Below are 14,408 nucleotides of genomic sequence, written 5' to 3'. Positions count from 1 at the left end.
CTTCCTTTTAAATTATTTAATTTTATTTCTCTATGGCAGAAAAACAATAAAGCACTATCAAGTATTAGAGTAATGCAGTGGCATATCTCTGTAGTTCATACAATTTCTTTTTTAATCCTTTACTCTGAATTTCTTCCAGCAAAGGACACTGAGAGAACAAGTGCTTAAACACACCAGATATGAGAAATAAGAGAAGACTTTGCCCAGGAAGTGATGGACGTAATAACCCAGGCAGTTGGTATTTATTTTTGACTTAAAATAAAAAGAATTACTACTACTTCAAAATATATATTAAATTAATTATTAGAACCAGTTTTCCTTTAAAGGCAGGAAATAGCTTTGGAAACATACATTATTAAGTTCTTTCAGTTGGATTAACAAGTGTTAAAAAAAAAGAAACAGATAAATGACTGCACTTTTAATAAGAAAGAGAAAAAGAACAGGAGTTTGGGGAAGAACAAGAGCAGGATAGAGAGAAAAGGAGAGGAGATTATGAAGCGACGTATCTGAGCATTATTATTAATAAGGTCTTTTAACAATAAGGAGAACAGATATTCCATTGGAATTTGGGGGCATTATTCTGATGTAAACTCCCACTCTATCTCCCAGAAGTCTTCAGTGAGTCTACTCTCACATAAATGCCTTTGTGTCAGTGTTATGTTCTTTCTGGTTTTCATTTTGGTTTTTTGTTATTGTTGATTTTGGATGGTTAAGAGTCAGGCTAGGGGCTGATGTTGATGCCTGGGTTGGGGTATTGTGAACTAGGAGTATAACTGGGAGACTAGCAAAACGATCCATACAAAGAACTAATTTAGTGCCTGCAAGAGCTTGGTGTCAGAGGCAAACCTGGAGACCAGAAGCCCCTGAGGACATCTGCACAAATCTTGAGAGGACAACTGAGCTTTGCTGAGAGCAGAATGGGATTCAAGCCAACCTCACCTACAGGTTAGGGGGAACGGAGGCCCCATCTAGCCTCTAACCACATACATTTTGCCTCAGATCCTTTTTCATAAAATAGGGAACTTACCAATTAAAAATATTTGTTTGTACATATACATATTCACTTGTATGAATAAATGTGTTTAAAATAAGGCAAGAAATGCAATGTATGCCATCCAACCACAGAAGGACTTTAGATGTAGACTGTCGTGTTTTGAATTTATAGCAAATAAAGTTATGCTATTCTGAAGTGAATGACAGTATATAAAGATAAACTTAGAACAGAGAAGGCAGGAATTTCTAGGCCGTAAGCACACTCCTATGTGAACATCTGGTTTTGTCGAAAGTACACAGGTTGCTCGTTCACTGCATTTACAGCTCCAGCTGTTTCACTTCCTGACTACTCAGAGTGTCCAAGGACTGCTTAAGTCTCCCTAGGGAAGATGAAACAATAGTAGAAGGGGACCTCCCTGCCACTGATGAATTTTAAATTTACTCGGGGAGATGAAATTTAAAGGCATTAAAAATAACTCTTAATTGCTTTACGATTTACAGAACATTTATATATGCTTTATCCCATTTAACCTTACAATGGCCCAGTGAGGTTGAGAGGAAGGGCAGTTGTTCACTGTGTCCATTTTAGAGATGAGACTACCAAGTCCCAGAAAAAAAAAGTGACTTAAACATGACCACCGAGCCATATCTGACTTCATATTTCACACTATTCCACATTCCTTCTTTGAATAAAAGAACTCGAATTTAATTATACACAGAAAATTTTAGGTACCCTGTAAGCAATAAACACAGACAAACAATACTACTGCAATTTTAAAACAATATTACACTACAATTTTTGCTCAGAGATTAGCAAAGAGGAAACAGCAGTGGTATGGTTACTATAAATATTGCTATATATATTTTTTCAAATATAAAACATCTCTACTGTTTACTGAAAAAGTCCTATAAACTTTTATAGTTTTTATCTATATAAACCCCAGGTTGTATCTTATTTATTTTTTTTTTTAACAATACCTGGTTTAAAAGCACATAGCTTCACCAACAAAGCTAATTGGAGAGTGATGCCCAAGCCGTCTCCTACCTTGCAGATTTCGAGAAACTTCTCACTGGTGTATTTCATAGGGTGCTCAGTGAAGGTAGCATAAGGCACCTCAGTGGACCACGGGTTCCAACCGGATAATAGTGACTGCTGCTCTGGACTTCCCCGGTAGATCCTAAGGCCTTCTCCTTGTCTCCTGCAAGAAAGGAGTTTTTCTTTAGATTAGCCATTTTCATTAGATTAAAACAAACAGAAAAGTGTGGGAAGGGAAGGTAATGCCCCAGTCAGCCTTTCTATTGATGCTGAGATAATTGGCTGACCAACTAGTTAAATTGCTACAGGAAATTTAGGAGGTGAGAAGAAAAGTGTGGATTTGGTTTCAAACATGATGAGTTCAAGATGTTGTTCAGAATTCTGTGGGTAAACGCCTGGTTGGAAATGTGTCACTGGTGCTCTGGACAGAGGCCATGGCTGGAAATATGGATACTGAACTCATGCCAATATTCTGGTGGTCAAAGTTAAAAGAGGAAGGAAGAAGGAAGAGTCAAGGTGGTGGGACAGGAACTGAAACATGGAAGACATCATCAACATGGGAGACAGTTTCGAGGAGAAGGAAGATGACTACAACTACAGTATCCACTAAGCAGTAAACTCAAGCAAGAAATGACTGAGAAAAGAACTGGGACTTCCCAAGAACTGGGAAGAACTTGGACCTTCCCAAGAGGGTATGCCTGATCTTTAAGAGGGTTGATGACCAATTCAAAATACCCTGTGACCTCAGCTTCTATATCTCATGGTTCTCTATTCTCTGCACACATTCCTTCTACCAAAATTGCAGCAACAAACACGTCAGAGCTCATAGGAAGACTATGCCTGGTCACAGTCCTGACCCACATTTTGTAGGAGGCAGTAACCATCTGTTACAGCGCAAGCCTGGTCATCTGGTAAACCCAAGTACAGAGCAAGAGAAAGTCAGCTTGGGAGTGGTGATGGGAGGAAAGTTGTGGCAGGGGAATGTGGCCACACTGGATAACAAATTTGTAATTTCTGCGGCCTCTGCTTTTGCATGTACCCATCAGAATTTATGGTTTATGGTTTTAGACATCTCTGAATGCAAAAGAGGTCCCTGGAGATTAAGCCTCGCTCAGGTGCTTTGTATTCGACAAGCTTTAAAACTACGTTGCCTGTAATTCTAAGCAGACCCATGGAACATCACAGAGGTCTCGTTTCTTCTAGAAATTAAATCCTGGGATCTAGAAGGAAGAACCAGACCTCAAGGGAAAACTAGAGCTCAACTGTGACGCCTTCACAAAGCTGTCACTTCCTGTATTAAAGACAGGATTCCTCTGGGAATGTCACTGTGGTTTCTGAATGTTTATCCGTGTAGAAATGTCTGTAAACACAATCTCACACGTATGCATATAACACCCCAACGGGCTGATTCCTCAGCTTCTTCTTTCAAAAGAGAAGTAAGAAAAGAGCCTGGCTCATTCTGCTGCTCAGTTCTCAGATTCTTGATGATTATATTTGAAGGCTGATACCCACCTTTTTTGTACTTAATCCTTTGCCAAGGAAGGGGAAAAAAAGAAAGAAAAAGAAGAGAGAGGAAAATAAAAACATCATAAATACCTCTAAAGTTCCCTTTCTAACCCTTCATTTTCTCAGCTGCTATACTGACATTTATCTTCCCCAGCTGCTATACTGACATTTATCTTCCCACCCTGTACTTTCCTTCATTCTTTTTTTTTTTTTCCACTGGCCTGGTAATAAGCCCTAAGCTCAATGAATATTCTATGCATGTTAGTTAATGGAGCATTCTGGCTTGAGTCCCTTAAAACAACTTGCACGATACAATTATTTACGCTTCATATGTCAATTTGTGTGCTGGGTGCAATTTTGCTTTTATTCAAAGGCAATGAAAATCTTCCAAGATAGCTTTCCTAGTAAATACAGTTTATATCTTTCACTTTAGGGAAACCTCAAATGAAGCTTAAGCATGAAACTCAAGAGGGGCCCTATTTCTAAATAATTAATCAATTTGAGTGTGGCAATGCCCTTTCTCAGAGATGTAGTATACTTCTAAACATACAAGCTTAGCCAACCTTCTCTCCTGAGCTCCAAAGGTGATAGATGGGAAGAGAAATCTACAACCACGCAGTCTCTCCAAAGGTAAAACTAAGGTGGTATTTCTCAGCAAAACTTTTAGTACTAGAGTCGTATAAAAATCTATCATATTCTGTCAAATGTCTCCTTAGGGCAACTGCAGAGAATATAGTTCCCTTTATGACTGGGAATGCCTTATTAAACAGTTACTCGTGCTTACCATGAGAGTGGTCATCCGAGGTGACAAGAGTAGAGTAAAAAATGCAGTGAACAGGAGGTCAGGGAGTGCTGTGTTAGTCTTGGTTTTGACACTTAATGCTGTATGACTATGCGACTATAGGCAAGCTCATTTCTCTTTCTGAATCTCAGTTTCCCCATAAGTCCTTCAGGGTGTCTCGATGTGGTGATATTCCATGACTTCGGTAACTGTGTAAATGGTGTAGACAGCTATGGTCATGATGCTGCTAGCATTCACCCTGTCAAGGACATACAGGATCCCTAAGAAGCCTCTGGATTATGGCTTCTGTAATTTAGGGGTATCAAAATAGCCTCCTTAAGTAGAACAGATCTGCTGCTGCAAAGCCTACACCCAGTATTATCCCATCACTCCTCAGAAACTTTAGCACCTACCACGCTATTTTACAAACATGAAAAAGCACAAATCAGCCACCATGTGGAGGAAGAGTAGTTTAAGGTTTATAAACTGTAGAATGTCAGAGCTAGAAGGGCTTTTGGAAGCTATAGCCCGGTGTCTTCTTTCTGGAGATGAGTGGAGATGAGAAAATTGAGACTCAGGAAGGACTAAAACTTTCCCAAAGCATCGCAGCAGGCAGGGCTGAGCTGGTGAGAGCCCTGGTCTCTCAAGACTTCAGTTAGGGTTCTTTTCACCATCCTGGGCTATAGTCACAAAATACATTCAAAGTGAAGCTCCTGCCATTACACAACATAGCCGGCTTTATTTCCAATAGACACAGAGTTAAAAGAATTGCCCTACGGAGCCTGCCATGATCTGTGGGCAAAAAACCTGCCCAGGGATCCTAGCTAAAGGTCAGAAAGAAAATCTCTGTCTCAAAAGGAACTGTAAATTTTTATATATGCTCAACAATAGCAATTATGAGATTATAGGAAAATAAGTTAGCACTAGAAGGGTAGGGGGAAATTACAAAAATGTTATGTTGTCAGGGTAAGAAGATTGGGTCTTTCTCGCTGAGCTGCTTTGGGCAAATTAATCAATGTGGGAGTATAGTCCCAGGTAAAGAATGCCAAAATCGAATTATTTAGCAAAGAAAGACTTTTGGTAGCTCTCTTCCCAATATCATACTCTGAGTGTAAACCCTGGCTTTCGCTAGCTCTGTGTCTTTGGGCATTTCATACCACCTTTCTCATCTTCAGGTAACAACAATTTCGTGAGGGACAAGAGGATAATGAATGAAAAAATGTTTTGTATGCTGGAAGGCTCTGTCCGACTGAGCAAATATTAAGTCCCTATTATGTACCATAATGCTTACTGGGTACTGTTAGAGCCTTTATATATTTTTTCATTTTATTCAACACTTAAAAGCAATTTTTAAATGTTTTTGATAGAAATAGATGAAGTTAACAGGACATAAGATAAAAAGTACGACCAGGTTTAATCAGATCATCAAGTCAAGAACCACTAGTGGAAGAGAATAAAAAGAGGGAGGATAAACACCATGATCTCTGGACATAGACAAAACCAGAGGAGCAAATCTTTAGCACAGAGGAGGTGCTGGAATCTTCTATGTTCTGCTTCACCTATTAATCCCTTTCTTTCATCTGATTCTGAGTCCCAGGGTATTTCTTACGCGTTCAGCTTCTGTTTCCCATCAATGTATTGATGTATATAATTTCCTACTTAAACTTAAATCCATCAGAGAGACTCTCATTCACCTTAAAACACCCTTTCAATTCTCTGTTCTTCAGACTGAATAAGCCTAGTTCTGTAAAACTTTCATAATAGGTTAAAAATGAACTTTTAATTCGCCTTAGAGCTGGTTCTCTGAAACATCCCTAAGTTGTCTATCTTCAATTCCACCATTTAATTAGCACATTCTCTGTGCAGTGTGTTATCTCGAGTAGAGAAATGGATAAGGCCCAATCCCTGAACTCCAGATGCCCATGCTCTAATGATCTCTGGGCCTATTTTACTATTATCTGCTTCCCAGGCCTAAACAGGTACACATAGAAACCTGACGGTCCCATTACGGAAGTAGGGAGCTCACCTATCGCAACTTATTTTGTTCGCACTTTCTATCCTCAAAGACATCAACTGGATCTGGCCTCCATTGTCACAGTAGAGGAAGCAAGAAGGTTAATGTACCCTTCACTTCTGATAAATTTCAAAACCTCACAGAAAGGTATAGAAGTAAAAGAAAGGATCCATTAGGACTCATAAGAACTTGGTAGAGGAAGAGGGTTTATAGTAATAGCTGGAGATTTTTAGGATCCTAGACTGAGTTGGAAGGCCCCTTAGAGGTGTGTTTCTAATTCTTTCATTTTATAGATATATAAACTGAGGACCAGAATTTTCAAAGACCAGAGTTCTTCCTTTAGTCGTGTTAATTACACGTTTTACTCAGTGATTCAGATGCAAAATTCTACTCAAATACAGTTGCTGGCAGGGTGGAAGGCCCAAGCAATTACTACTTTAAACCATCACAGCAGCCCAGTAGAAGATTTGCTTCCTACCCCAGAAAAGCAAAGCCATGTTGAAGCGATGAGGCTTACACAGAAGAAGCTATCAAACAAGTGCCAAAGGACCAATCATGGAAAATAAATACGGTTTAACAACACAAAGAGGAGCTCAAGTTCAATGAAGGGAAAACTTTCTTCAATTACAAACTTTGTGAGACAAAAGTTATTTTTGTCAGACTCCTCTCCTTGAAGTCATTTTTAGCTGAAGTAGAAAAATATGCCAGCCGGTCACCAGTCTGGGTTCATTTGCTCATTCCACACATTTTTCTTTCTTCGGAGAGAAGCCATGCATCCTTTTGCACAGTGTGAGATAGCCAACATCTTTTCCCACGACGCCCCCCTCTTCCTCCATCCTGGCCTTCACAGATGCTGTGCTGAGGTATAAACTACCTGTTCAAAGAAGCAAATGAGGAGTCTAGCTCCCCGGAAGGAGCAATAGCAGCTTCCATTACTACATCCATCCGCTGCCCCTCCTTTCTACTCATTCTCGACTCTCAAAGCTCCACCACAGAATTAAAAACATAGCTCCAGGCAGCAAACCGAGATTTATGAGGAAGCACAGACATTAACGCTTGCTCTAAACGCAGGGCGTGTGCTTGTAAGTATGGGTGAGCAAACAGAGGGAGGCCGCACAGGAGGAAGGAGGAGGGCGGGCAGCCAGGGGGAGAGAGCACTTCAGAACAGCACAGTGTGTTTTCTAAATGGCTCCTTTTCCCTACCTCCCAGCCTGTATTGTTGAAAGGTGGGCCTTCTAGGCCCATGAAACGTTAGTCCCTTGCTTATTTAACCTGGACAAAAGGGGGGACTGGGTTGGCACCCTGGAGGGTATTCAGTGCTCCTCTGTTCAATGAATGACCTCAGAGGAAACATTTTCCATGACAAGAACCCAGAAGACACTGGCACAGAGTCAGACAATAAGATTTGCAGAATGTGTTTACATTCTCTCCGTGTCCCCAGGCTGTTCCAAACCCAAGGCAGGTGCTGCCTTTATCTGCTCTCTTTGCTCACCTGGCTCCCTCCCAGAAGTTTCCAGGGCCTTGGACTCAGTGCGATTAACCATTTACTGGCATGGGTAACCAAGAAACTCTGCGAGTTATATTCCTTGAGGAAGAGGTGAGTGATAAAGTTAAAAACAGATCAGCGGTGTCTATAAAGAGAGAATTCAGGGGCAGTGTGGTGTCAGAGGTGGAACTTTGTGTGGCATTTAGGAAGCCTGCATTCAACGGATTGATCTGCCACCCACTTGCCGAGTTACTTGAACCATTTTCTTCTCTCTGGGCTCCAAGGGTCCTCTGTGAAACCAGGTAGTTGAACTAGATCATCTCTAAGATCCTTTTCTGTCCCAATAAATTAATATCTGTGCAGAAAGACCAAACTAATGTGCATTAATAATGTATATTATTAGACAAAAAGCCAAAGGATAACTTAATGGCTAAGAGAAATTCTCAGACGGCTGCTGAGACCTGACCTTTCTCCTCCTAGAAGAAGAAATCATCTTAAACGGCAGAATAAAAGACCTAGGGTGAAAACAAAAGCAGAACTCAGAGAAAGTGAGAGTGAAGAATTACAAAAAGGGTAACAGAAAAAAATGTATGGAAGCTCCAGGGCTGAAAGTCCTTAAAGGAGAAGTTGATCTGCTTGGGAAACTTTAGATGTGCTTGTCCTTGAGGTGGTCACATTCAGGGTTGAGGTGAAGAAGACTGAGGTCCAAACCAAAGGATGACCTTTGATGAGCTAAGATTTCATGGCTCACAGTGCTGTTGTTGCATGTGTGTGTGTGTGTGTGTGTGTGTGTGTGTGTGTGCGCGCTCACAGCAAATACTTAGAATAAAGTAAAAAACATGGACACTTATAGTGCCAGGTACATAGCAATCACTTAATAATTCCTTCTTTAGGGGCTTCCCTGGTGGCGCACTGGTTGAGAGTCCGCCTGCCGATGAGGGGGACGCGGGTTCGTGCCCCGGTCTGGGAAGATCCCACATGCCGTGGAGCGGCTGCGCCCGTGAGCCATGGCCGCTGAGCCTGCGCGTCCGGAGCCTGTGCTCCGCAACGGGAGAGGCCGCAACAGTGAGAGGCCCGCGTACCGGCAAAAAAAAAAAAAAAAAAAAAAAAAAAAAAAAAAAAAAATTCCTTCTTTAATGATGATAGATGAATAAATAAATTCACAGACCAAGTTAGGATGCCTACGAGTTTGAATGCCATATGAGTCCATCCTTAGAATGTTACATGTTATGGCAGTATGTTTCCTGAACTGGCAGTCACTAAAACCTGGGTCTAATCCTAGCACCAATGCTAACTTTCTGTGTGGCTTAGAGCTGGGCACACTATCTCTGGATCTTCATTTCCCTTTGTTATGTTTTCACAGTGTTTGTGTCCTCCCAAACCTTATATGTTGAAATCCTAATGCCCAAGATGATGGAATTAGGGAGTGACGCCTTTGGGAGGTGATTAGGTCATGAGGGCAGAGTTCTCATGAATAGGATTAGTGCCCTTATAAAAGAGATCCCAGAGAGGTCCCTCACCCACCCCTTCCGCTATTTGAGGACACAGAGAGAAGGCACCATACTTGAAGCAGAAAGCAGGCCTTCACTAGACGCTGAGTCTGCTGGCACCTTGATCTTGGACTTCCCAGATTCCAGTATTGTGAGAGAGAAATTCTCGCTGTTTATAAGCTACTCAGTCTTTGATGTTTTGTTACAGCAGCCCCAAAAGACTAAGACACCCTTCTTATAAAATACTGAAGGCTCTAGATTAGTTACCCTCTAGAAGACACTCAGCTATGCACATATCCAGCATTTCTGACCAGAAAGAGCCAAGGATTATCTACTATGGGGTTTCACTTAAATGACATACAGAAATTTTTTATTTTCCAGAAGTTGTACGAATGGATTATCTGGATGGATATCATTTTAAAACTTACATTCTTACTTTCTTAAACGGTTTATATTAAAAATAGCTAATTCTTTTATGGCTTAATAAAAATCATCACGAACCCCAGACTTTAAGACATGGAAGGGATTTATTATTCATGTATGTCCTATGTCCTTCACTCATTAACTTTGCCAAAACAGAGACAGAAATTTAGAAGAGTACCTAGATTAATACTTAAACCTCCATACTTCTTTCCTATCCTCTCACGTTTTCCTTTAAGAAAGCCAACTGTTGTATATGAAGAGTAAGGCTATTACTCAAGTTCTAAAACATTCTTGACTGCTAACTTTATTAGTTCTTATAACAGCTCTCTCTCTTCTCTCACCATCAGGCTGTCATTTCCTGCTGCTATCAACACTCCTGACTCCAGAGCTCTTCTTTCTAATTTGCTATTTCTATACTCCTACTGACAGGTTAACTAGGAATGTGTTACTATTGGAGTCATGGGCAAATAACTAAACAAACAAACAAACAAACAAACAAAAACCCTTCTCAGTCCCTTTCCTAAAGGGAAATGTGTCCATTTTATAGCAAAAGCTTTGGTTTCACAGATGCCACTTAAATGGAAAGCTAATCCCATAAGGTTGAGGGCAAATAAGTTTTAGATAAAGGAGAAGAAACTGTATGGTTCTTTTAGTCTTGGGCACCTAAATGCTCATGTTTTAGAAGGTCATTTGGAGCTCCATGCTTGTCAGAATGAAACAAATTGTGATCCCAGGATTAAAAATGATAACCTGCTTGGCACTGATGAAGATGACATGAAATTTTGTCATCCTTAGAGACATACCCTGGTAGACTGGCGTTATGATATTCTGTACAAGGAGCCTCATATTCTGATCCTTCCTTCAAACCTTTTAGAGTGTAACTCCCACAATATTTAACAATTGCTTTGAGTGTCAACATTATGAGCAAATCCCTATTAACATTCCTCTATAAAGCCCAGAGAAATTGCTCTGGATAAAATTGTAAATAAGACTTAGAGGTTGGAACAATCCCTTAGAGTTGAATCAAAGAAGGTTTCGTTTATTTAACACATGTTTAATGACCTTCAACCCTGTACCAAGTACCATGCAAAGAGCTTGAAGAACATATAACAAGTCTTCAAGAAACTCAGAGCAGTCTAATGGTTTTGTAAAGTAGATGGTCTTTTAGCTGGGGTTTGATGGATATGAGGACTTTGATAAGTCAAGAAGGTGATTGAAAAAGAATAGCATTAAGTGCACTGAAGACAGAGGAAATCATGACAGCAAAGACTCATTTGGGTTGGGGTTGGGGAGAGAAACAGAGAAATTCAGTGTATGTGTCATGATTTGTATTTTTATGATGCTCTTATCTATTTCCAGTTTGACTCCATACGAGTCAGCAGGGTAGTGGGAGACAGGCCAGAAGAAGGCTACATAAGTGGTAAGATTGAGGTTAGGTGGTTGATCAGGACTGTGAAAGGTCTGGAGCAGCCTAATCCTAACATAGAAGCTAAGATGGGACTTCCCTGGTGGTCCAGTGGTTAAGACTCCATGCTCGCAATGCATGGGGCCCTGGTTCGATCCCTGGTCAGGGAACTAGATCCCGCATGCCACAGCGAAGATCCCGTGGGCCGCAACTAAAGACCCAGTGCAGCCAAATAAATAAATAAATATTTTTTAAAAAGAAGAAGAAGAAAAAGCTAATGAGAAGCTACTGGAGAATCAGTGGGGAGTGCTTTAATTAAGTGAGAAAATATGTCCCTGACAGCCACACTCAAAACTACAAAAAATATCAAAAACAACAACAACAACCCAAACAAAAATGGGCAGAAGACCTAAATTGACATTTCTCCAAAAAAGACATACAGATGGCCAAGAGGCACATGAAAAGATGTTCAACATCACTAATTATTAGAGAAATGCAGATCAAAGCTACCATGAGGTATCACCTCACTCCAGTCAGAATGGCCATCATCAAAAAATCTACAAATAATACATGCTGGAGAGGGTGTGGAGAAAAAGGAACCCTCCTGCACTTTTGTTGGGAACGTAGATTGGTGCAGCCACTATGGAGAACAGTATGGAGGTACTTAAAAAACTAAAAATAGAGTTACCATGGGATCCAGCAATCCCACTCCTGGGTATATATCTGGAGAAAATTATAATTCAAAAAGGTGCACGCACCCCAATGTTCATAGCAGTGCTATTTATGACAGCCAAGACATGGAAGCAGCCTAAGTGTCCATCAACAGATGAATAGATAAAGAAGATGTAAGATACACACACACACGCACACGCACACGCGCGCGCACACACACACACACACACACACACACACACACACTGGAATATTATTCAGCCATGAAAAAGAACAAAATAATGCCATTTGCAGCAATATGGATGGACCTAGAGATTATCATACTCAGTGAAGTAAGTCAGACAAAGACAAATATCATATGATATCACTTATACGTGGAATCTAAAAAAATGATACAAACGAACTCACTTACAAAACAGAAATAGACTCACAGACATAGAAAACAATCTTATGGTTACCAAAGGGGAAGGGTGGGGGATAAACTAGGAGTTTAGGATTAACAGATACACACTACTATATATAAAATAGATAAACAGTAAGTACCTACTGTATAGCATAGGGAACTATACTCAATATCTTGTAATAATCTATAATGGAAAAGAATCTGAAAAAGAATAGATTTGTATATATAGGTACAACTGAATCACTTTGCTGTACAGCAGAAAGTAGCACAACATTTTTACAATATAAAAATGTTACATAACAACTATATTTCAATCAATCAATCAATAAAAAACAGAGACATTTATCCCAACCAGTCGTCCATTCCCCAGTGAGCCAATGTAAAGACAGTCATTTTGTTTGTTTGTTTGTTTGATTGTTTTAACATCTCTATTGGAGTATAATTGCTTTACAACGGTGTGTTAGTTTCTGCTGTATAACAAAGTGAATCAGCTATACATAAACATATATCCCCATATTTCCTCCCTCTTGCAGCTCCCTCCCACCCTCCCTATCCCACCCCTCTAGGTGGACACAGGGAGGGGGAAGGGTAAACTGGACAAAGTGAGAAAGACAGTCATTTTGGAGCTCACATTTTCATTTGTACTCTCTCTTCATCTAAATTAACCCACCCTCTGCCTTTCTCCACAGTACTGATCCAGCCAGCTCAGAAACTTAAAGGCACTTACAGATGCCTATCAAATTCGAAACACTTGCCCAGCATGACATTCAAGCCCTCAAACAGCAGAGTCCTAGCATTCATTTCCAATATTCAAAGCCAGAACTCCTCAAGCCTCCAACCAAACAATTCAACTTGCTGAGCCTATCTTACAGCATGTGTGATCATCTCACCAACATGAAAGTATTCTGAATATTTGTCTTATATCATCAGATGAACTGGAACTGTTCAAGAATAGAGTCTACGTCCAAACCATGGCCATTGCCTTCACAATATCCACCTCGTAATTCATGGCCAGCCAGTTTTGAAATGAATAGACCCATGGTCTTTACTGTTAAAAATACAAATCACAACACAACAGAAATATTCATCCCTCAGACTAGACTGATCTGGCCACTGCTTTTTCCTTTCATTAGTCTACATTTCTGAATTTCATAGTTTTAAAAATGAGCTCTTGAATTGTTTTAGGTTTGTTTAAGGGAGATTGGGGAATCCATCCATTCTGAGGTATACATAAAATGAGATTTTTAGAGAAATGCCCAGAACAGAAGGGGTTGTACTTTTGTGTGCAGGTAGTCTATCTGTGATCCTGCTCTGAAAGCACTGTGCTGCTGAGGCTGGCATGCCAGTCCCATATTGGGATCCTTCTGTGCCAAGAGGCTGTCATGTACACAGAGGAGAGGTTAACTCTTGCAGAGCTACCAAGAAAAAATGCCACACAATAAAGGAAACAATTTTGAGGCAACTCCCTCTATTATCAATTGGTATATTTGGCAAATTGCATTGGCTTCAGGTTTGTGTAAGTTTTTGTTCCTTTCTTAAAAGGAAGCTACTTTTAAGCACCCCCAAATAACCAAGTTTCAACAAGCACAGAGTAGCTAAGTTAAAAAAAAAAAAAAAAAACAAAAAACAGCTTCTTCTGAGAAAAACATTTTTTGAATCTTATCTGTTTCATTTCTTCTCAAGACAGGTTGAGAGTAGATTGTCTGGAATACATAAAAGGGCAATTAGATAGACCAGTTATTGCAAACTCCTGGCCCACCTCTCCATGGCCCTTTGGGAAACAACCAGGGTTGCCCAGAAAGGCAATGGGCAGAGAAGACTGACTGACAGAGCAGAAACCCAGATCCTCTCCTAACACTGCCCCTTGGATCATGCTCCGATGGCTGCAAACGTTTTGCTTTTTCCAGTCTGGGGGAACTGAAACAGAATAAATTTCAAGAGACTGAATGTCATATACTTATTTATTTTTCCCTTTAAGTTTATGAAAACACTTCTTCGGGAAGTTTATTTATGGTATTTAATACAGTACCTTTTGTGGACAAAGCAAAAATGTCCATCTCTAACTCCCACACAAAAATATAGTCACAATGAACATCACGTTCCCTCGTGGTCACGGTCAACGTGAGCCGTTTAAACTGTTCAGCAAGAATTGGGTGTTCACTGGCCCCTTCCATCCCTGCCCAAAAGGAATATACTCTG

At 40.3% G+C, this 14,408-nt stretch overlaps 1 protein-coding gene and 1 non-coding gene across 3 annotated transcripts in view; one reads left to right on the top strand and one right to left on the bottom strand.

Moving 5' to 3' along the window:
* Positions 1 to 14,408, bottom strand: part of TPRG1 (tumor protein p63 regulated 1) — a 261,943-nt gene that overhangs the window by 68,338 nt on the left and 179,197 nt on the right. For both annotated transcript variants that reach the window (XM_060149271.1, XM_060149272.1), the window contains exon 5: positions 2,039 to 2,192. In XM_060149271.1, the coding sequence (XP_060005254.1) occupies positions 2,039 to 2,192 (154 nt within the window). The remainder of the gene's footprint in view (positions 1 to 2,038; positions 2,193 to 14,408) is intronic.
* Positions 11,232 to 11,304, top strand: TRNAC-GCA (transfer RNA cysteine (anticodon GCA)). The gene has a single exon. It is a non-coding gene; the product is annotated as a tRNA-Cys (tRNA).

The sequence above is a fragment of the Lagenorhynchus albirostris genome, chromosome 5 (genome assembly GCF_949774975.1).
Source record: "Lagenorhynchus albirostris chromosome 5, mLagAlb1.1, whole genome shotgun sequence".
NCBI lineage: Eukaryota > Metazoa > Chordata > Mammalia > Artiodactyla > Delphinidae > Lagenorhynchus > Lagenorhynchus albirostris.
This window is presented reverse-complemented; position numbering and strand designations above follow the sequence as displayed.